Here is a 23,395-nt window from a genome sequence, read left to right on the forward strand (position 1 = left end):
AGCAGCCCCAACAATGCCCTTGCTGCAACAGGTGAGTGTGGGCCACTTCTAATGCCAGGTATCCATGTGGAGCCCTCACTGGAATTGTTTCTATCAAGGGATTGGGCGGATAGGCACTTATTTCAACTAGTTCCATTAGGAATTATTTAACAGAATACCGTTTTCAAAATGTTTACATTTTGGATCCAGTCTTGATGAGCTATCTACAAGCTTAAATGTGTGGGTTTACATTATTTGATTTGACTTTTGGTGGAGTTGCTGAACATCTTGGGCAGAAGTGGAAGTGAGGACCTGTCACGGATACGGTGGAGACTGGAGATGGGATGAACCAGACAATAATGAAAACCTAGCACAGCTTCTAAGTGCCTCTAACTTTACCCACAGAAGTTAGTCTGTGGGTGAGGTCCTGCTTATTGTATATGTCAAGCCTTGTATTAAGTAGCTGATGAGCTTAAAAAAAAAAAAAAAAAGATGGGCGGAGCAGCTCACACCTGTAATCCCAGCACTTTGGGAGGCCAAGGCGGGTGGCTCATTTGAGGTCAGGAGTTCAAGACCAGCCTGGCCAACATGGCAAAACCCCATCTCTACTAAAAACACAAAAATTAGACAGGCGTGGTGGCCCGTGCCTATAATCCCAGCTACTCGTAAGGCTGAGGCAGGAGATTCGCTTGAACCTGGGAGGCGGAGGTTGCAGTGAGCCAAGATCACGCCACTGTACTCCAGGCTGAGTAGTGACAGAGCAAGACCCTGTCTTTAAAAAAAAAAAAAAAAATCACAAAAAACCTCAATGTTTTAAGAAAGTTTACGAATTTGTGTTGGGCTGTATGCAACCGGCCGTCCACAGGCCAGACAAGCCTGATAGGTTATATCAAATGGGTTACTACGTCAAGGATTTCTGTTCAGAAAATCTGTGTTCATGGAAGTCACTGAAGAGGCTTTTAGAGAAGTGCCATTTCAGATCATGGTATAAAAAGCTTGCTGTGTATTGAGAATACACCAGACAGGGCTCAAAAACTCCTGCTTTCAATCAATGCCACTTTGTCTTTCCTATGCATTTGGGGCTCTGGTACATTGAGCCCACTGGAGGCCTCAAGGATCTGCTTCCCGGCTGTTCCTCTGAGGACGGGTTGAGGGCTGTAGCTGAATGAGCCATGTCAGCAGGTACTTTTGAGCCCAAGTAATCTTTGGGGTCTCATGAACAGGCGATGAAGAACAGATGGGCTCCATTCGCCTGTGCCTAGGCAAGGCCATTGAGCCATCTAGAGAATGACCTAACCCAAATAATGAAGTAATCGCCTCAGGAGATCGATGGCTGCCCAGTTTGCCCAGGGTCCTGCTGAGTGCCGAGTGGAACATGAGGGCACCGAGGGCAACAAGCTCTGAAGTGGATGGTACCATTTTCTGGGTGAGAGTGGAGATAGTTATTTAGATGTAAAATAGATCAGCACTGTCATTAAGAAACCATGGGACGAGGCTGAGGGGGGATCTCCTCAATCCCAAATCAAGTGGCAAACTAACTTTAGGACTCGAGTTGCTGCGCCTGTGCAGTGATGTGTTGGAGACCTGATCCCGCAAATGCTGTGGAACTGGAAAGCAAGATGAGTCAATTTAATTAGGTTTCACATTAATACTATCAATCAATCAATCCCATTGTAAATAAAAATCTAACAACTGTAGAAAAGGCAACCAAGTAACTGACAGTACGGGCTGGTTTGCAGCGGGTGTCAGCGTTCCCATGATGATGCTGGTGAACGTAGCTGGGGAGGGTGCAAGAAGCTGAGACCAACCACATTATCATGAGGCATGCAAGGCCCATGTTTCCTTGACACTTTCAGAGTTTGTGATTTTTACCTTTGAGAAGATATAAAACTACAGTTTGGTTATACCTATCACCTTTTGTGATAAGGTAGGCAAGGAATCCCAACTTATATTGTGTTTCTAAACAATTCTATCTAGACTAATGGAGTTTAGAACTAGGTACGTTCTTAAAAATAACCTGTCTACTCTGTCAGTTTATATATGGGGAACAGACTTGGCGGTTAACTCACTTTCTCCAGGTTGTACAGCTGACTGGAATGTACCCACCCTGGTCTTGTCTTGTCTATAAGATCAAGCCCTTTACTGGGTAAGCCCTCAGGATGCACAGCAGTGTTCTTCATGTCTTCCACATATTAACAGGCAGTATTTATTAGTTAAATCAAGATTCATACAAAGACACTAAAAACCCACGGAGTTAAAATTTAAAAGGTTTTTGCTGAGCAGTCCTAAAAGCAGTGACTGACACGCTATGAGAGAGGACTCCACAAGGACAAGTTCAAGTATTCTTTATTCAGAGTTGAAAAATGTACCACACTGCATTATTGCAAAAATTCACTGGTACAAAACACTTTGCAGCTGGTGAGAAGGCAATAAAAAGTTGATTTTTAAACTCATTACTATAAATTATTCTTACAGTACTTTGCAAATTCAGAATTTCAAACTGCATTTTCTTTTTCTAAATTGCCCACAGTACTCGAGGTTCCTGAAGCTAAGGCAGCTGTTTCAGAGAGGAGGGGGAGGAGGTAGCAGATGTCAAGGGATTTCCATTTCTCTTTCGATGCCGACATACTTCAGGGCATCAGCCTGGCTGTATCTGAAACAACAGGAAGGAGATGAGATGTCCGCTGGATGGCCACCCATCCAACAACACAACAAAGCCTGCTGAAGACAGTGGGTGCATTAAAATGTCTTAAAAAACCCCATCCAATTACACAGCTGCCTGCATAAGGGCACATTCATAGAAGGCAATGCATAGGTCTGTGTTGCTGGCCATTTAATTGAGACGCTGCCAAGTTCTGAACAAACCTGTCTACAAGCATTCCCAGAGCTTGACCACCCTCCCCTATGCCTCTGAAGCAAGTGGCCCCAGGAAGCCTGGTCCACATCAGATGTTTCGGCCTGACGCTGGAAAGGCAAAATAGAACCATGGTCTGGAAAAAATGATGACCATAGCAAAGAGGGCCAAAGAGCAGCCCGCCAGTTGCTCCCCCAGGTGAAGAGAGAACTGGAGTGCAGCAGACACCCAGAAAGGAGCACAAGAAGCCCACCATGGGGGGTGAGGCCACCGGGTCATCCTAAGGAAGCTCCACCCCACACTCTTCATTCAGAGCCAGCCTGGAGTGAAGGCAGCGGCCTTTGCTAAAGTGGGCCCTTCACTCAGACCCTGTCTGCCTCACTGAGAGCTCTTCGCTGTGCAACGGCCATTAAAGGCCAGCCTGAATATGCAAGAACACAGTACTCAAAGACAGCTTCCGGATGGGATGTACACGGGTCCACAGGAGTTCATTAAGTAGACAGTCATCTGACTGCACCTAAATCTGTATTCAATGGCTGACTTAGATGTATTCCACAGAGCTTGACAGTGTTCACTGGCAGCCTAATGCCTAACCACACGGATACCATCGGTGGCCCACATGTCCCAGGCATCCCCACAGGGTGATCAGACAGCGATTTGCCAATAGCACCTTACAAAATGGTAATGATATGTGTAATAAGTATTATAGCAAACAATAAATTAAGTAGATCTAATCCATAAAGATATACATAGTATACTGTCAAGTAAAACCATGTTGCAGAAAAATCTACAGGACAGTGTGATTGCACTCATCTGGAAAACGCTCCATGAGCAAGCATGCAGCATGCGGCACGGTATGAGAAGGTCTAGGACTCACCCAGCTGTCAACAGCAGGGTGAGAAATGGGGCTTTCTGCATGGATTTTACTCTATTTTTAAAATAAGCATGACTTGTATAATAAATAAATGGATAATGAATACATAACAGGAAAGTGTAACCTAATTCCCCACTAATGCTCATTGCAAAGTGACCCGTCAAAAGAAGCAAAGAACTAAAAACCCTCCTTTGTCCAGAGTTCACAATCCAGTAGAAAAAGCCCTTAGAGATCATGCTAGAAATGTACTTTACCAACCTGTAATCAAAAAACAGCTCTTCGCCAGTCTGGATGGCTCTCTTGGCAAAAATACCTATCCTGTGATCACCGTTAACCATCATAACTGGAAAGAGACACACTGGTGTCAGTGAGCATGAAGACAGGCCACGGGGGGTTAACTGACTTGTTCACATAACAAACAACTATCCCAGAAGTATTCAAGTCCATCATCACAGGATCGAAAAGGGAGTTCCGATTCTGACGTCAAAGGTACCTACCTTTTGCATAGCAGTTTGGATTTACCGAATGATTTGCAAAACGAATTTTATTACCCTTGCGGGTTGCATCCACCACAAAATCTAAAAAGAAAAAAATAAGCACAGCCCAGTGAATAATTTCAGTTATAAGTAAATCAAGTTATTATGATTCTGTAAATGCAACTGGTTACAGTTCTTCAGGGTTTGCCTGCAAAAGCAAATAAATCATTCAAGCAACTTCACTCAGTAAGAAATGACATTTGGAAGAACACACTATTGTTCCAGGTTAAAATTAATCACCTATAATTCAAGATGGTATCTGATTCAAAAGCTATTAATTATCAACTATAAACATATATTACTGAGCAAAACATAGCAAAAAAAAAAAAAAATCTGACAAAATTCTTCCAAACATCATAGGCATTTTCACATTTAAAATTAGTTTTTTTCATTATAATGTCTATAAAGCATTCACAGAAAAAAACCTATTCTACTTGTTCCAACTAAGAGTTTCTCTGAATATCTTACATGTTAAGCCTACCTCCATTTTCACATAATCCCACCAGAAACATCCCTACACAGCCTTACATTCTACCCCAGAACATCAGCTATGAAAGCAGCTGCCTTTCCTCTCAGTCCTTTGAGAATATCCAGGGGAGTCTGGAAGATGGTTCCAAGTGCAGTGCTCCTCCCCTCCTTCCCCACTCAGAGGCACTGACTGGAGGAGGTGTGCTGAGCTGCCTGAACACAAGAGGTGAGGTGAGCAGCAGGAGCACAACGTCCCCTTCACAGCCAGATGCTGGGATAGCGCCACCCACAGACAGCCGGGCCTCCACAGAGGCGGTTTCCTGCACATCTAGTCTATCTGCTCCCTGAGGAACTCCTTGCTCCAGTTCCTTTCAAACAAGCAGCCCCCCATGCCTCTAAGGAGATCCTCCTTCCGGTCACCTCACTGACCTCTACCCTCGTTTCTGAACACTCGGCCGGCAGAAGGCTGCCACATGCAACTCAGAGGAACTCACTGCCTCCCAGCTCTGAAACATACCATTGTTCAAGTTGAACAGAAAGCTGCACATGTATTTATCATACACTTTCCCTCTTCTGTCAGCTTCATCTTGAGAAATAATCTAAAAAGAAAGACATGGGAGAAAATTCTTTTGGATAAAGGTGATCAAGCCTGACAGAACACACAAAAGCGCAGAGTGAATACTGGACCTTCTGGAGAAAACGCAACAAAAAGGGTCACTACAGCCAAGTTCTCCTTCCCATTCAGTCTGCACACTGATAAAGAATAACTGTATATACTAAGGACCCCAACTCAGAAATATTTCCACATTCTGAAGTAATTATCCTTGGAGAAAGTGAGGAACCAAAGTCTTTTTGCTGAATTTTTTTAAAAAGTTCGTGTCCTTTGTAGGGACATGGATGAAACTGGAAAACATCATTCTCAGTAAACTATCGCAAGGACAAAAAACCAAACACCAAATGTTCTCACTCATAGGTGGGAATTGAACAATGAGAACTCATGGACACAGGAAGGGGAACATCACGCTCCAGGGACTGTTGTGGGGTGGGGGGAGGGGGGAGGGACAGCATTAGGAGATACACCTAATGCTAAATGACGAGTTAATGGGTGCAGGAAATCAACATGGCACATGGATACATATGTAACAAACCTGCACATTGTGCACATGTACCCTAAAACCCTAAAGTATAATAAAAAAAAAAAAAGGAAAAAAAAAAAAATAAATTAAAAAAAAAATAAAATAAAAAAATAAAATAAAAAGCCAGCCGCAGTGGCTCACGCCTGTAATCCCAGCACTTTGGGAGGCCGAGGCAGGCAGATCACCTGGGCGCGGTGGCGCATGCCTGTAATCCCAGCTACTCGGGAGGCTGAGGCAGGAGAATCGCTTGAACCCCGGAGGCGGAGGTTGCGGTGAGCCAAAATCACGCCATTGCACTCCAGCCTGGGCAACAAGAGCGAAACTCTGTCTCAAAAAAAAAAACTATTTGGGTGAGGTGGTTCCAAACTGAAGCTAGGCCTATGATTTTTTGGTAACTCAACAATTTGAAAGGTGAATAACTAATGACGTTATTTCCAGGTCCTTATCAGCTAGGTTGTGGATTAAGCAGGATACTCTATGGTAAAGCTCTTGTTCTCCCTGTTGTCCCTAGATGAGAAAAGCTAAATGTGGCTAGAACCAAGCAATCCTGTTTTGTTTTGTTTTTTCCCTCTGAGACAGGGTCTCACTTTGTCGCCCAGGCTGGAGTGCAGTGGCACAAACATGGCTCACTGTAGCCTCAACCTCCCAGGCTCAAGCGATCTTCCTGCCTCAGCTCCCAAGTAGCTGGGACTACAAGTATGCACCACCATGCCCAGCTAATTTTGGCATTTTTTGTAGCAACGGGGTCTTGCCATGTTGCCCATGCTGGTTTCCAACTCCTGAGCTCAAGCGATCCACCTGCCTCGGCCTCCCAAAGTGCTGGGATCGCAGGAGTTGGCCACTGTGCCCAGCACAATCCAGTTACTAAGCATGCAAATCCACAAACACGCAGAAGTCTAGAGTGAAAACGCAGTTTATGGCAATTCATTTCCAATCAAACCCACAGACTTACCTAATAAAATCAATCTAAAATAAAGAAAAGTTAGTATATACAATGCCACCTGAATACAGGTAATCAGTGCCTTACCTCTCCACAGTATTCTGAGATGAATTCATTTTTCTGCACAGGATCTTTGATAAAAATCCCCCAGCCTGCCACATCAGATGGTGCCAGCAATAGATGCTAGAGAATAAAACACAATCACATAATCAAAAAAGGAGGGTGAAGATGGACTGGGGACAAAGGAGACTACAGAATGAAAACAAAAGCTATCACTTTAAATCCTCAGACCTGTTTGTTCTACGGCAGTAATTCAGCACACAGCTTCAGTCAATGTGAAAGCTGCTGAGAATGGCTAACTATGAACATTATGTTTTCCTTATACAGCAGATAAGAATCTCTGTCTTACAGAAAACCTTTAGGTAGTGTTGGTCCTCTGCAATGACCATCGTTCAACAAGGTGCTCTAGGCCTGCTGCACTTTTGGCTTCCCTGTTTCTTCAGCCCTTGATTTCCTCAAGTAATTCACTTTCAACCTGAATTTAATATAAAGACACCACCAAATCACTCTTCCTCTCCATACCTTTCCCTCTACTTCCCCCAAGTGATTCTATTAATAGTTATTCCATTTTCAGCCCCAGGACACCCCCTGATTCTTCACTGGCATTGGTTCCCTCAAGCCCATAGCAGCTTGGCTTTGGATTTGTTCTTCTGCCCCACCTCCTCAGGACAACACAAGAAACTACTGGGAGGTGTTCTCATGATCTTGTCAGTCCAGGAGGCTATTTTCAGCAGAAATGTCAAGATGATCACTGCTGTCAATTATGTATTTAGGGATGTGTTCCCATACGCCAATTTTTCATCACAGCTCAGTATTATGCTTTCATCCAAAATTTTCTTGTGACCTTTACAAAGGCTTCCTATCTGTTCCTATTCTGGACCATCTTACCACTCACCTGTCAGGTGAACTTCCCAAATAGCCTTCTGATCAGAAACTAAATTAGCTAAATACTGCTATGCAAATGAAACCCAATTGGTAAAAAGTATTTACATAGTTTAACATTTTTAAGAGTTAAAAAATGTCTTACAAAGAGGACATGTCAGTATGAATAGAATTGCCCACTTTCTGAACAAAGTGAGGAAGGAGTACAATGGTAAGTTGTTTGGGGGGGAAATTGAGATTTTTAGGTCTGGGCGGGTATGCCATCGGAAACTGAACCAGAGTCACTGTGATCCAATGACCTAAATGGACATATAACTGCCTAGAGTAAAATGATCTAAATGTCTAACAGAAAAGAAAAAAGTCACAGCTAAAAACAAAAATAAAAAACCCACCACCCTGCACAGCTCTCTGCCATAAACAGACTTTGGTTCAAAGACACAAACAAAACCAAGAGAACTTCAATGTTTTGCCTGGAGCAGAATTTCTGGTAGAAGGGGACTTGCTGGTAAGAAATGTGTTCTCAATTATAAATAAATGGTCCAACAACAAAGATATGTCTACTCTACACCCCACATACACACACACACACACACACAGAGCGTAAGAGCAGGTTAATGGGAGCCTGCAGGATTTGATCTCCTGCTCCTTTACAAGTCTTGTGACTTTGGGTTTCCTTACCCGTAAAATGGGGTTAGCACTTATTCCTCACTCACAGGGTTAGGAGAATCAATGAACGAATCCACTAAAGCACTCAGAAAAGCCTGCTATTTTTACATGCTTAATAAATGTCAGCTATTATTATAAAAAGAACTGACTGAAGAAAGAACTTATCATCTGCCCTAAAAAAAAAAAAAAAAGATACAAAATTTCCCAAATACATGCTGCTGAAGTGTCTTTTGCTCAATCATTACTTCCTGGCTGATAGAGTTAAATCACCTACATACAATTCCCCAGACTAAAAATATATATTTCCTAGCTGGGTTTTTTTCAAGGTTATTAAACAAACAGAAGTAAGTCTATAAAAACCTGCCATGGGAAATTGTGTCTTTTACTCTACATAGCAAGGAATCTATAAATTCTCTTTGATGAGAATGAGTCTATATTTTGATAGAAATCACCATTTATTTGCATTAAGGATACTAGATAAACTACTAGTTCTATTAACTAAAAGAGAAATTCAAATAATCTATTAAACAGCTAGAAAAAATACCTCTTATTCCTAAATCTGATACCATGAATGGCTACTTCTCAGAATGTGCTGGTTTCTCCTACTATCAGTGTACAGTGCTCTATATAAAACTGAAGAGACTGCCCAAGGGTGCATTACCCAGAGAAAATCATCAACACTTTCTCATCAGTTGCACCTTTCAAGGATCACTTTTACTTTTTGCTCCAGCTAAATCATCTAAGACAATCCTGACATTTGCATCACTAAACAGCTAACTACAAACAATCTTCCAGAAGCAACTTGTTGCTCACCTTTTTGGAGCCCCGCTGAATACTGCAGTTCTTGCAGGACACATTTTTACTGTCCCAATGGTCAGCGGCTCCACAAGTAAGACAGAGGTCAGGGTCACACTCTCGGACAGCCAGGTAGCACGGGCACTGCTTGGTGTTGCACTGTGCTTTGCAGCGGCATCCCGGAAAGCGGTTTTGACCTTCAGAAAGAGATTTGGAGGTTCTTCACTCATCACCATCATCACCATATGCAAAAACTTGCAGAAAGATACATGGCAAGGGCTGTACTGGGCATGTGACTGACTCTCAACCCTCACAACCACCTTATTACCCTACTATATAGACAAGGAAATGGAAGTATTAACAGCGAAGTTATAGCTGTTTGCACTGAAAAAGACCACCATTGAGTTGTTTTTCCATTTTTCATTTGTTAAATAGTGGACATATTTAAAGTAGGTGTGAATAAAGGGTCTGGATGGAACAATATCCATGGTCCTTGACCATTCTAATAGCCCCTGGTTCTAAACACTCCCTTAATACCCAAGCTTCATGTGCAGTCTCATTAAACAATTATAAAAATCTACTATGTTTACACTACATTCCTTTAATCTGAAGACTAAAACCCTCCTAACTCTGACAATTTCTGGTGCCCAAAAATTATTTGGGTAGCTCCTTCTAGATTCCTCTTACAATCTGTGCCAACCTTAATACAACTTAATTTAAATGATCAAAGAAGAAAAAAATAAAATTCAGGTTCCTTTAATACAACTTTGCCTGCCTCACACACATAGACACACAACACCCAGGCGACTGACTGGCCACTGGCACAGGGCCAGGTATGGGGCTCAATAAATACTTGTCAAATTGATGAGTTTCGTCAAGTAAACAAGGGAGTGCTCCCGTGTTCTTATTTTTGATTTTTTAAATTGCTAACCAAAGACCTATTTAGTTCTCATGCAATTGCATCAAAGCAACAAATACTTACACTCTGAACTACATTGACAAAACTTTTCACAAAAATTTTGTGCTATCACACAAGGGCACGAACTGTCACAAGGCTGCCGTGGATGATCACAGGGTTGATAGTTGTAAACATGGTTAGAGGAGCCGTCTGAGTAAAGATAACATCATGCAGGCCAATGAATCCAGGGAGATGGAAACGATCATACACAATTAACACGAGTACATTCTTCCCTACTACCTATGGAGTGTGGCTGGCCTGCCTTTACTGAATGCATAACATTACACATATTCCGGTTTCCAAAACGATGGCAAAAATACTCTCCCACCCCCAAGTGCTTATGAGTTCCATCTACAGCACGGCTACATCTCAGTCCCATCCCAAAGCACTTCTCCTTCAACTGACTTGGACTCACACCTTCCAGTCAGCCTCCACTTTACAGAAGAGAACTGACTGGGGATTCATCAGTAGACATCCTCCATTCAAATTGGTTTAACATACAGAAGGCAATTATATTAGAATAACCCAAGCTCTAATCCAGTTACTATTCTAAAACAAATGAAAACAAAGCAGACATTGTTAAGCTAATAATGAGGGGAATGGAAAGATGCTAACCCTTTTTCAGCTGTATCTTTCTGCAGTGTGCAGCCCACAACCTGAAAAAACAAAGAAAATTAAACCAAACTTCTGCGGGAAGCTACAAATCCAACAGAGAGCTGCTTAACTGGATCTATCTGTGCCATGAATACAGGAATGCGTTAAAGCCAAGAGTCATGCCCTGCCCAGTTTATATTTGCCATCAGTTTGAAGCAACTCAAACAGCTTGATGGCTCAGGCTGCCCCAGGTGTGGCAAGACGTCATTTCCTGTGTTCATCCATGACTCCTAGTCAGAACTTCTGAGCTCCCAATGCTGCACCAAGCAGCAGGTGTGTCTGCCTGTTGATTTATTCTGATGTGGATGACACTGATCACTTCCTCTTATTTCAGGCATCATAAACCAATCAAGTGAACTACATGGTCAGAAATAACCAAAATTTCAGAAGCATCTCCTAAAGCCTAAATAAAAATAAAAATAAAAACTTGACTTTAAAAAAACTCTAAATTGGGTTGGCCCTACACTTATTTTTGTTAAAGTAACAAAATGTTACAGTAACAAAACGTAACATGAGCCTGTACACAATTTAAGAAGCATAATCTAACTGTACCCTTACCTACCCAATTATGTTTCCCATTTTTAAAAATGTGAGGTGGAGGTATGGGGAGATTAGAGCAGATAGTCCATTCATCAATTTTTCTGGCTCTGCATTTACAAATCAAATCAGCCTGAAAACATTCACTAAGGTGAAAATAACATTCACACAGGCTTAAAGTTAGGGTACCCAATTAGGAGTATCGGAATGCAATGCCACACAACTTAGAAATTCAAGCTCCTGGAATAAAAGATAATTCTAAAAACTGGCCCAGAGCTCACATCAGAAACACAGAACATTTCATGATGTTAAAGTAATTGCTTATGTAACCTTTACTGCAAAAGCTACTAAATATGTTTTTCTTAACCCAAATGCAGTCTGGTAACCGTAATTTTTATGACTCTTAACATACCAAATATACTCAAGGCTGCTGTATTCTTATAGAAAAATACTAGCAATTCTCAGTGGAAATAAGATTCCATAGTTCTGTTTTTGATGGCAGTTTAAGGTTTTTTAAAAACAGACTACGTAGAAACCAACGACGGCCCTTAGGAAGGGCCTTGCCTGCAGTGTCTATCTGTGTTGACTTCTCTAAGCAGCTTCATGACAGACTCACCGGTGTTTCCTCTTCTTTTTCCTTGGAGGAGTATCCACATCCTCAGCGGGCGCTGGAGCTATGATGCTAGATTCTTTGACTCTAAACTCATACACCTGACAAGAGGCACAGTCACAGAGCCATGAGGACAGTCTTATTTAGGCAAACCATTCTTATACTCACGCATACCAGAAAAATGTCTTTGTCTCTTCTGTGACACTGCTAGATACTGGGGATATAACACACATCGCTGTCCCTACCCTCACATTAGGGGTAGCGGTAATTATATTCTGGTCAAGAACTGTGATGCTAAATTTAAATTCTTACTAGCTTTTAAAATCTACTCCTATCTAACCTTAAAAGTCTACAGTGGGGAAATTGTGTAACATACCTGGAGAATAATTTTCATTCAATTCCCTCTTGGGAAGAAAAAAAAATTATTTTTAGGAGATGAATAGGAGCTTAGTAATAACCAACAATTTTCTTTGTTTGGACAATGAGTACATTTTTATCTCTACGTTTGAAGCTCTTTTAACAACATTTTTATCGGATATCTTACCTGTCTACATGTTTTGGTCCCAATTAACCTAGCAATGGCACAGAAATTGTCATAGTAAGTGCCAATGAGGACTCTAAACATTGAGGCTTCAGCACCACTCCACTCCACATTCTCAGGAGGTTCAATATTTGGCTTCATCTTTATTGGTGTTTGACACCGAGAATTTGCTTCTACAAAACCAAATGTAAGCACTGGTCAAGAAATGATTGGAAATAATATTAAGAAGTAAAATTCAGGGTGTGCTTAAGAAAAAAGCAAAAAGATAAGGACAACTAAAATCCAATCGGTAAAATACTAACATCAGTAGTTCACATTTTCTAACAAAACTACTCATAGAACATCAAGAATATCAAACCAAATGATCCAAATTTCATTATTCCCTACCTGAGAAAGATCGAAAAAGGAAAATGGCACAAAAAATGAGAATAAAGTGCATCATCAACTTTCAAACCACCAAGCAGGGCAAACACCACAAGCTAGGGTAGGGGTGGAGGCAGGAAACAAACAACGCAGCTACACATTCTTGAGATAACTCTGGTCTTAGACTCTGGTCTTTATACTGAAACTAACCAACTAAGAAAATTATTCAATGCATTATACATCCTTAATCCTCACAATATGAACTTCCACAGAACAGTAAAACCCAGTTATTAGACATGTCTTACCAGAGGAGCTCGAAGTTTCGTCCTTCTTCTCTTCTTCTTCTTTATCATTGTTCTCTCCCCCCGTTTCAGTCCCTGCTTCCCTATCACTGTCTGTATCCTTTGATTCCAGCACATTAATGGTGGGGGTGCTGGGCCTGCTACTGTTATTGGGAAGCCGTCCTCTTCTGCGGCCTCCTGGGCGTTTTGGTGGGGTCTTTATCCGCTCAGCGGTGAGAGCAGCAGCAAACTCCTTTGCTCCCTCCTACGAAATGAAAAATGTCAACATCAGGGCAAAGTTCTAAAACTCATTTTGATGGAAGAGAAAAAAAAATACTATATAAGCCAGGTTAGTCAAAAAATTTATCACATTATCCATGTATCACAAATAATCACTTGCATGTCTAATATACTTGTTTTGATATGCTTTTGATAGTCTGAAAATTTCAGAAAGAGAAATACGGGTTCTATATATTCCTAGAATGGTACAAAAATCAGGCAAGACAGTTCTATATTGTGAATTTGTAAAATATATTAACTAGTTATAATTAAGTTAAAATATAAGAAGATAAAGTATGAAATATACTTCATGTAATAAAGGTAATTATCTCTATGGACATACAGTCTATTTAAAAGTGAATCTTTACAAAAGAATCATATACCTAATGTGTACGGAGTCAGACTACCTATGCAGAGTTTAAGATAATGCATACCTGTTCGTGTTAATATTTAAAGTATACAAGAACACAAAACACAAACATGCTTGACTTTGTCACTTCCTGTCTTACTATTAAAACATCCAACATTTTTTTTTTTCCTGTGAAGGATACACAGCCACAGGAAGACATGAAAGGAACTTCAGGAATAAGACTGTGAGGGTTACATCTTGCATTATGAAGTACAATAATCCAGTCTCAAAGTATAAAACAATGGTAAGAGCATGGTTTATAGAGACCACAGAAACATTTTAGATGAGCCAAACAAAATTCTGCCTTGTAAAGAATATTATAATAAAACAAGTGCTCAAGAATTCCATTATTTTTAGTGGAAATAGAAGGGAGAAGTTTGACAGCAGCCAACAGTTTTATACTTCATTCTACAAAAACCAAATTGCTTAAAAATAGGATACCTTCTGCAGGTGCCATTCAATGAATCTTCTGTCCAAAATCCAACAGGCAATATATACCCATTTAGTTCCTAGGTAGGAGTGGCTTGGTTCAAAGAGGGGAAATGGTAAAAATAAGAGAGTACCCGTAAAAAACAACTTTTCTACCTCATATTTTCCTAACCCCTTACCTTTTCTCCATCATTTAAAAAAAAAATCTGTGGAACCTATCATATAGCTGAAATGACAGTGCACCTAAAACTCAAGCAGAGGGATATGGCTATCAGAGGGGCTTGGGATCTACTGCGTATGAATACTGCATGCCTGCTTTCTAAGTGGACTATCTGTGCCTTGCAACTCTCATAGACTTTGTGGAAGGCATAAAAGTCCTTGATCCTAAAGACCTTGAAATGTTGCTGAAGAGATAACACAGATTTTAAAAAGAATAATACCACATTAATGAAGGACTAAAGTGTGCAGTACATGAGCTATGGAAGAAACAGCATGGGTGAGAAAGCTCTGTCTATCATATGGCCCATAACAGCACGGGTGCAGACAACATTAACGCTGACTTGATCACCTCCACCAAAGTGCAAAATTAAGTCCTCTCAAGTACCCTCTGCAATAATAAGGCACTAAGTCTTACCAAATGCTGGTAACACTGTGGTCCACAAGGTTTGTTGTCTAGAGCTGTTTCTGTGTTCTTCCGCTTGTAAGTGTTGGGTGTTGCATGAAAAGCTGCAAAATAAATGAAACAAAGAATCTAATATAACTATAAAATACTTACTTTTTCACTTTTCCAGTTTCACTGGAAAAGTCAATTAATGGATTATAATCTTGCTAATATGTGGTTTACGTTACTTTATACAACTTTCCTTCAGGCTCTTACTGAATGATCACAATGTATTCTCCATTCCTCCTCTTCCAACCATTAAGCAGGAAGGAAAAACAGTAAATTCTGGAATGAGTCGTGATTTCTCATTTTTCTCCTTGCAAGTAAAACTGATGCACATAACTACGGTTATAAACATTTACTTAAATTGAATCTTACTATCTCTGTTTAAGCAGTTGATAGTCCCTCTACAATTAAATCAGATTTCCTATTTTTAATTCTGACATACAATTTCTTGATTTCTAAAGAAAGGTCAGCAATCAGCTTGTCACCAGTTGTAAAAACTCATTTTTAATGATAAAGAGGACAGCCCCAGATTACTAACACTCAATTCCTGTGAATCATACCCAATCCAAGAACCTGGTGAGAGCTTATAGTGTCTTGCCACAGAAAATTACAATGTCAAAAAAGCAGATTTTAGGAAGACACACCATTTGAAACCTAAAATTCCAAAATAATGCAACAGAAAGATTCAAATGCGGATACACTGCTACACGAAAAGTGTGAACACTGACAGCAGTGCAAACTTCACAGAATTTCTTGCAAAAACTTGTTTCCTCATATACAAAAGGGAAATGCTGGAAATGGACTATTCAGAATTATACAAGGTGAAAATTAATTTGGAGAAAAACAAGTGACATTTCCACAAAACAAATCATCTTTTAAATATTTGTAAAAAGCTATACTTAAAGACTGATGAGAAAAGGAAGGAAAAAAAAAGGACAAAGTTGTGTTTTTAAAGAAGAAAAATTCAAGGCTCAGATTCTGTTGGAAGTGTGTGAGCAATTAGGCTCCAGACAGCCTAACACCAATACTAATCTGGTGCTGGATTACATTCGCTCAGGAGCCCTAATACAACTATTTTTCTGTTTATGAGTTAAACTAACATTGTAGCTGGTTCTCTGAAGAAAAAAATACATAATTTAAAATATAAAAACCACTTCTTAACAAAAAAGTGACCATGAAATATATAGAGAACAAGAATATTAACAAAAATAAAACGAACATTAGAGAACACGTAAACTTTATACAAATAAATCTCAAAACCTGGATGTAAAGAATAATTTTCTAAAACTCATCCAGAAGAGACAGAACATTTATCTCTTATCTACCAGCACTACTAATTTTTAAACTGTACTGAAAATACAAGCTAAAGTAGCTAGAAAAGACAGTTACAGCTCTTTTAGAATTTGTCTAGCAGGCTTTCCGGTTGTTATCAGAAAGCCTCCCCACTCCCTGCCCCCGCCCAACCAAAAAATAAATAAATAAGGTAGGTAGAAAAGAGAAAGAAGCTTCAGTTATAAAGACTGGATAGAAGGCAAAACCATTAATAACTACAGACAGTATAATTACACAGCTGGAAAACTCCTAAGAATGTACTGAGAAACTGATAAACATGAAGACAATGCAGTAAGGTAGCAGGGTACAAAACAGAAGACAAAATGTGGAAAACGCCTAACAGCAGCAGCAAGTTTAATACCTAGAAATACTCAACAAAAAATGTACAAGAGTCACATAAAGAAAACTTGGGAGGTAATTAAAGGACACAAAAAGAGAGGTGATAGTATAGCTAGTTAGACTTAACCCTTATATTTTAAAAAGAAGTTAGGTAATTTCTAAATTTAATGGGATTCCAATAAACATACCACTAATTTTTTTAAAAAAGAACTAGATGAACAGATTTTGAAATGTATACAGGCTAGGTGCAGTGGCTCACGCCTGTACTTCCAGCACTTTGGGAGCCCAAAGTAGGAGCATCACTTGAGGCCAGGAGTTTAAGACCAGCCTGGGCAACATAGTGAGACCCTATCTCTAAAAAAGAAAAGAAAAAAAGAAAACGAAAACTAGCCAGCAATGGTGGTGCATGCTTGTAGTCCCAGCTACACAGGAAGCTGAGATAGGAGAATAGCTTGAGCTCAGGAAGTCAAGGCTGCAGTGAGCCATGATTGTGCCACTGCACCACTCCGGCCTGGGTGACAGAGCAAGACCTTGTGTGTGTGTGTGTGTGTGTGTGTGTGTGTGTGTGTGTGTATACCTCTCTCTAAATAAATTCATATAGAAAAACAAGAATTGCCAGGAGATCTCTGAATACCGCCTCATGAATAGACTAAAGGAATACAATGTTGAGAAACCCAAATACATATGGCAACAGGCAACGAAGGAAATATCTCAAGGTAGTGAAAGATGAACTTTTCAGTAAATGAAACAACTAGGCAACTTTGGAAGTGAGGAGGAGGATCAGATTTATAATCCGCATCATATTAAATTCCAAATGGATCAAAGATTTATATGTTTTTTAAAATGAAGCCTAAAACATACTAGAAAAAGTAAGAAACCCTTTATAATCTTGGAATGGGAAAGCTAACTGATGAAATTCAACTACTTTTTAAAAAATGTTTAAACTGACCAGGCGCAGTGGCTCACACCTGTAATCTCAGCACTTTCAGAGGCTGAGGCGGGCAGATCACTTGAGGTCAGGAGTTTGAGACCAGCCTGGCCAACATGGCAAAACCACATCTCTACTAAAAATACAAAAATTAGCTGGATGTGGTAGCACATGCCTGTAGTCCCAGCTACTCCAGAGGCTGAGGCACAAGAATCGCTTGAACCCAGGAGGCAAAGGCTGCAATAAGCCAAGATCACACCATTGCACTCCAGCCTGAGTGACAGAGCAAGACTGTCTCAAAAAAAAAAAAAAAAAAAAAAAGTTTAAACTTTGCTTATGGGACTTTTACCAAATAAACTTGAAAAAAATTGCAACTCATATTTCAAAAAACCAAATTCCCTGATTATATAAAAAGCTCCTAAGACATCAAAAAGACCTATGAGACCAAGAATAAAAATAGGCCAGGCACGGTGGCTCACATCAGTAATTCTAGCACTGTGAGAGGCTGAGGTGGGTGGATTACCTAAGGTCAGGAGTTTGAGACCAGCCTGGCCAACATGGTGAAACCCTGTTTCTACTAAAAATACAAATATGAGCCAGGCAAGGTGGTGCGCACCTGTAATCCCAGCTACTCAGAAGGCTGAGGCAGGAGAATCACTTGAACCCAGGAGGCAGAGGTCACAGTGAGCCAAGACTGCACCACTGCACTCCAGCCTGGGTGACAGAGCAAGACCCCTGTCTCACAAAATCAAAAAAACAAAGAATAAAAATAGTTCACTCTTCAACATACAGGAAGATCCTACCCTCATTCAAAGGAATAAAACCCAGATATTAAAACAATGCTTATCACCTGTGCGAAGCAGAGATTAAAAAATAAAAACAAGAATTTAAAAATAATGCTAAAAGCCATTTTTCACTTATAAAATCAATTTTAAAAATTAGTTTGGTAACACCTTCTATGGGCAGAGCTCTCTGACTTTGCTGGTAGGGCTTTAAAGTGCTGCATCCCCATATGGCAGGTCATTTGACAATACCTAAATAGAGTTTATCAGGTAAACTTAAACTTGCATGAAATGGGTACAGATATTTGCTGTGGCACCATTACAGCATAAGGCTCAAAATAATCCAAATGGTCACCATTAGAGACCAGTCCAGTAAGTTCTGGAACCTCCTACAGCACAGGCTATGCAGCTATACAGATAAAGCTAATAGCTACAATATTAAATCCTATCCTTATTCCAAAAAAAGGGAAAAGCCTGAATGCTATGGCACCATTTAAATAAGATGGTCAGAAAAAAAGAGTATCTTTATACTTGTCAAAGAAACTGTAAAAAAAATACAAGAGAACTAATAAAAGTGGTTAACTACTAATAAAAGTGGAAGGAGTGAGGTAAAAATTCGAAAGATGGGGAAAAGAAAGTCATTGGGAGACTTTATGTACACATTTCCATACCTTTTTTTTTTTTAAGAGATGGGGTCTCACTCTTGTCACCCAGCTGGAGTACAGTGGCATGATCATAGCTCACTGCAGCCTCAAACTTTTGGACTCAAGCAATCCTCCCACCTCCGCCTCCCAAAGCACTGGGATTAAAAGGATGAGCCACCGCACCCAGCACATCTTCATATTAATACGTTTTGGAAACGTAAACCATGTGAATGATGACCTATTTTAAAAATAACAACAGCTAACAAGAGCCAGGTACCATTTTAAGTATCTTCCCCACATTAATTCATCTAATCCTCACAACAGCTCTGTAAAGGAAGTACTACCGTATCCCCAAGATAGAGACCAGAAAACTAAAGCACAAAATGCTACATTCAACATACAATCGACCAGGCGCGGTGGCTCACGCCTGCAATCCCAACACTTTGGGAGGCCAGGGCAGGTGGATCACTTGAGGTCAGGAGTTCAAGACCAGCCTGGCCAACATGGTGAAACCCCATCTCTACTAAAAATACAAAAATTAGCTGGACGTGGTGGCGGGCGCCCGTAATCCCAGCTACTCAGGAGGCTGACAGGAGAATCCTTTGAATCCAGCAGGCACAGGGTGCAGTGAGCCGAAATCACACCACTGCACTCCAGCCTGAGCAACAGAACGAGACTTCGTCTCAAAAAAAAAAAAATACAGTCGTGTGCTGCATAACATCTGAGTTACTGATGGACCACATATACAACAGTGGCACCATAAGATAAGACTGCATTTTTACTGTATATTTTCTATGTCTATTATGATTTAAATATACAAATACTTGCCAATGTGTCACAACTGCCTCCAGTATCCAGTACAGTGGCATGCTGCAGGGGTGTGTGGCCTAGGTGTGTCACGGGCTGTACCATCTAGGTTTGTGTAAGTACACTCTGTGTTTACACAATGCCAAAATCACCTAACAACACATTTCTCAGAATGCATCTCCATCCATAAGTAATGCATAATTGTATATATTTAATGATTTATTTAGTAACTTATTTTACCTAAGAAAGATATACCATTTGTGGTATTTTGTCCAAGTTAATGTAAAACAATGAAGTTCCTACAGAACTCAATAGGATTGAATGATGAAGACACTGGCTGTACTGTAAAAAGAAGTAAAAGTGGGCCTAGCACAGTTGGACCCATGGCCACCAAACACTACGAGGAGGCAGCCAATTAGCCCCATGAAAGCCAACTTTATTAAAGTAAAATATTCCTCTCTTCTCCCCAGCTAGAATAATGAGATAAGTAACAGGTTCAAGATTCAAGTAAAAAAAAAAAAAAAAAAAATTACTCATCTCTGAATAGCACAATAAAAAACTCTTGTAATGTTTAAAAGTAGTGTCCTACTTCTATGGTTCATTTTTACAGCAAAAAACTTTATTAAATGCTACATCTATAAACAACAAATTGGAAGGACCTTTCAGCGACTCCAAAATAGTGCTTCCACTCCATTATTTTGCTACAGTGATATCTACATACAATGTACAATATTCTTAATAAAAACTGGATGTAATTCATAAATTGATGGTGTGTAAAGGGGAATTAAAATGAAATTCAAGACAACTATTTCAAGGGCTTAACTGTCCAATGGCTGAAGCAACAAATGGATGACTTACTACGAATTTTTAAAACTACCGAATCAATTTAAACTAAATGAGGAGTCAGAACAAGAGCAAGGAGGTAACAATATAATGATAATTCTAAAAATCTACTTCAAATTTTTCTATTTTAAGATAACTAAAGCACTAATACGTCACACACAAAAACAAAACTTAACATTTCCAGACCAGTGTATACATCACTCAACACATTATTAGCTGCAGCAAAAACAAGTAGAGCAAACACTTAGGAGGAGGTGAGGTACAGCTGCTTGAGCAAGCTTAGAAAGACGTAAAGACGTATCATTGGTGAATGAGGAGGAATAAATCTGTCAATGGTAGGCACAGGAACTCAAAACAACAAAGCAATGTGGGGCCGTTGAGTACAGGGGAAAACGATTTTACAATGGGTCGAAGCCCCTAAAGAAATTACCATGCCATAGACAGACGTACTAAAATACGATATAGGAAAAACCAAACTATAATAAGCAAACTACTCTAGGAAAATTAGGAAGTATTAAATACATTTTCAAAATACGTGCCTCAAAAGTAGTTGATGCTTTTAAACTGTGCTTAAAAGTTTCAATCACCAGGAAAATTTACTAAGAAACCACATTCCCTAGAAATGCCAGAGGAAAAAAGTACTTTTGTATATACCATACTTAAATTTTCACTAAGAACATTTTACGTTTTACTTGTATTCAAATGCAGGCATTTTAAAAAAACAACTTACCCAGAGGGCAAAAAAATAAAATTAAATTAAATTAAAATAAAATAAAATAAAATTAAATTAAATTAAATCGACAAGCACTTACCTGAACATTTTTTTGACCAATTTCTTATTTAACACAATTTATTAATCAATATCAGCAATGTTGCTCTGGGCTATCAGTTCATAATAATAGTTTTATTGTAAAACAACTGCTTAGTTAGCACTTACGGAAAAAAAAAAAAATCACTGACCTGAATTCCGTATTAGTGGAAAATAGTAGTCCAAATGAAATACATGCAAAAGATTTCAGAGCAATCCTCAAGCAACAAAGTAAAAATAACAATACTGAGATCTAAAGATATTTTTCAAAGTAACTACAAGATTAAATGATAAATTCTAGTTGTAATAAATGATAGCACTCTCCAAGCTGCTTTAAAACATCATTCCACAACAAAGATAGAAAATGAAAACGTACAATAATTGCACTTACGATGTAGGAAGCAGTCATATTTAAAACATCGCCTACAGAAAAGCGTATGAAAGGAGTGTAAGCTTTGCTCTCTCTGAACAGATTTAGCGTTTGGTCCATCTATGTTGGGGGTACATTCAGGAGGAAGTGCGCCTGGGAGCTGCTGTTCGGTGAGTTCTTTATATCTGACATTAACCAAGAAAAATTTAAGTAAACATGAAACAAAAATCACTTTTTTGAAAACAGTTTCTAAAAGGTTTCCATGTGTTACTTTTGATGTTTATCTTGCCTAAAACATAAAGGAATAGCTCCATTTAGATAAAGAGCCAACTAAATATTGTGCATGGTGTTATCAAGAATCAAATTCATCGATATGATTCAAATGTATCATGGAAAAGGATATTATATTAGTTTTAACTAAACACCAAATTTCTACCAGTATCCAGATAATTTTCTTGTAAATGTACTACTGTAAGTGTTATGTGTATATGTGTGTGTTTATGTGTATATATAAATTATACATATGTATTTATTCTATCTACAGGAAATATTTTGTAATGCAGAGTACCACAAGTATACATGTTGCTTCAAGTATCTTGCAAACATTGCAAACAAAGTGTAGTGGCTCATCCGCTACATTGATTCCATTTTTAATAAACCAAAATGGTGAGTTACATACCATACAGGGCAAGATTGCCTCAAAGGAACAAATCTTACTTTTCCTTTAGTTCTTCTGCTGTGCCCTTATCTGGAAACATTGAGGAAATGGCTTCAAAAATTTTATCAGAAGGAAATTTCCGAGGTGGGCGGCTTTCTTTATCTAAACGGGAGAATATGAAAGGAAAAAAAGAATGGAAGTAAACAAGTTTTTGATCTTTCATTTTCTCCACCCAACTATGTCTCTATAACAAAGCTGATTTTCTAAGAAATCATCTCAATTTTGTGTTTTACTTACTTCTCACATACTTTACATGTCTGTGGAATGCCAGTCAGTCAAAAACAAAATTCAAATTCAAATTCAAATATGAAAAGTTTTAAGAGCACTGGGAAACAGAAAACCTAGGTTCTACTCCCAGCTCTGCTACTAATTGATTTTGTTACTGAGAGTGATCACTTTACCTCTTGGGTCTGTTTACTCATCTATAAAATGAAGGAGCTGAACTAGATGATCAATAAGGTCAATAAGGTACCTTTTTGTTATTTTCTCTTTTTGAAATATGCTTTTTAGAAATTGCTATTTCACCCGCCAAATTATTCTATGCTGCCTTAGCATGAGCTTTGCCAAGCAGAGAACACCAACTATTGACTGTTTCTTCCCAATAGCATAATCTTGTAAGTTACTTAACCTCTCTAAATCTATCCCCTCAAATAGAAAATGGATCTGATAATAACATCCATCTCATGAAGCCATTATGAGGATTAAGTGAGCTGGTGCATAAGAAGTGATTAGTACACAACTTGTACATAATGAATATCAATGTTATATATTATAATGATGCCCAGTGAAGCACACAAGAAATTACGTTCTTTGCTAGCCAAACGAAACAAAGATACTCAAGTGAAGATAATGTTGCAAGTATTATGCTTTTTTTTTTTCTTTTTTAAGGCAGGGTCTCACTCTGCC

At 39.3% G+C, this 23,395-nt stretch overlaps 1 protein-coding gene and 1 non-coding gene across 23 annotated transcripts in view; one reads left to right on the forward strand and one right to left on the reverse strand.

Moving 5' to 3' along the window:
* Window positions 1-2,307: 2,307 nt before the first annotated feature.
* Window positions 2,308-23,395, reverse strand: part of EZH2 (enhancer of zeste 2 polycomb repressive complex 2 subunit) — a 76,391-nt gene continuing 55,303 nt past the window's right edge. For 7 of the 22 annotated variants that reach the window (XM_063641700.1, XM_063641691.1, XM_063641693.1 and 4 more), the window contains 14 exons: window positions 22,489-22,591; window positions 21,778-21,956; window positions 14,886-14,977; window positions 13,159-13,399; window positions 12,494-12,663; window positions 11,956-12,050; window positions 10,764-10,804; window positions 10,173-10,298; window positions 9,209-9,387; window positions 6,875-6,970; window positions 5,229-5,310; window positions 4,205-4,285; window positions 3,966-4,050; window positions 2,308-2,632 (listed from right to left, as the gene is read on the reverse strand). In XM_063641700.1, the coding sequence (XP_063497770.1) occupies window positions 2,572-2,632; window positions 3,966-4,050; window positions 4,205-4,285; window positions 5,229-5,310; window positions 6,875-6,970; window positions 9,209-9,387; window positions 10,173-10,298; window positions 10,764-10,804; window positions 11,956-12,050; window positions 12,494-12,663; window positions 13,159-13,399; window positions 14,886-14,977; window positions 21,778-21,956; window positions 22,489-22,591 (1,631 nt within the window). In that variant the 3' untranslated portion in view covers window positions 2,308-2,571. Of the gene's footprint in view, window positions 4,051-4,204; window positions 4,286-5,228; window positions 5,311-6,874; window positions 6,971-9,208; window positions 9,388-10,172; window positions 10,299-10,763; window positions 10,805-11,955; window positions 12,051-12,493; window positions 12,664-13,158; window positions 13,400-14,885; window positions 14,978-21,777; window positions 21,957-22,488; window positions 22,592-23,395 lie in introns of all 22 variants that reach the window. The other 15 variants (XM_063641692.1, XM_063641701.1, XM_055284414.2 and 12 more) reach the window with 4 other exon arrangements.
* On the forward strand, window positions 16,299-16,360 carry LOC129485540 (U7 small nuclear RNA). The gene has a single exon (XR_008658684.1). It is a non-coding gene; the product is annotated as a U7 small nuclear RNA (small nuclear RNA).

Source organism: Symphalangus syndactylus, chromosome 6, assembly GCF_028878055.3.
Source record: "Symphalangus syndactylus isolate Jambi chromosome 6, NHGRI_mSymSyn1-v2.1_pri, whole genome shotgun sequence".
NCBI classification, from domain to species: Eukaryota; Metazoa; Chordata; class Mammalia; order Primates; family Hylobatidae; genus Symphalangus; species Symphalangus syndactylus.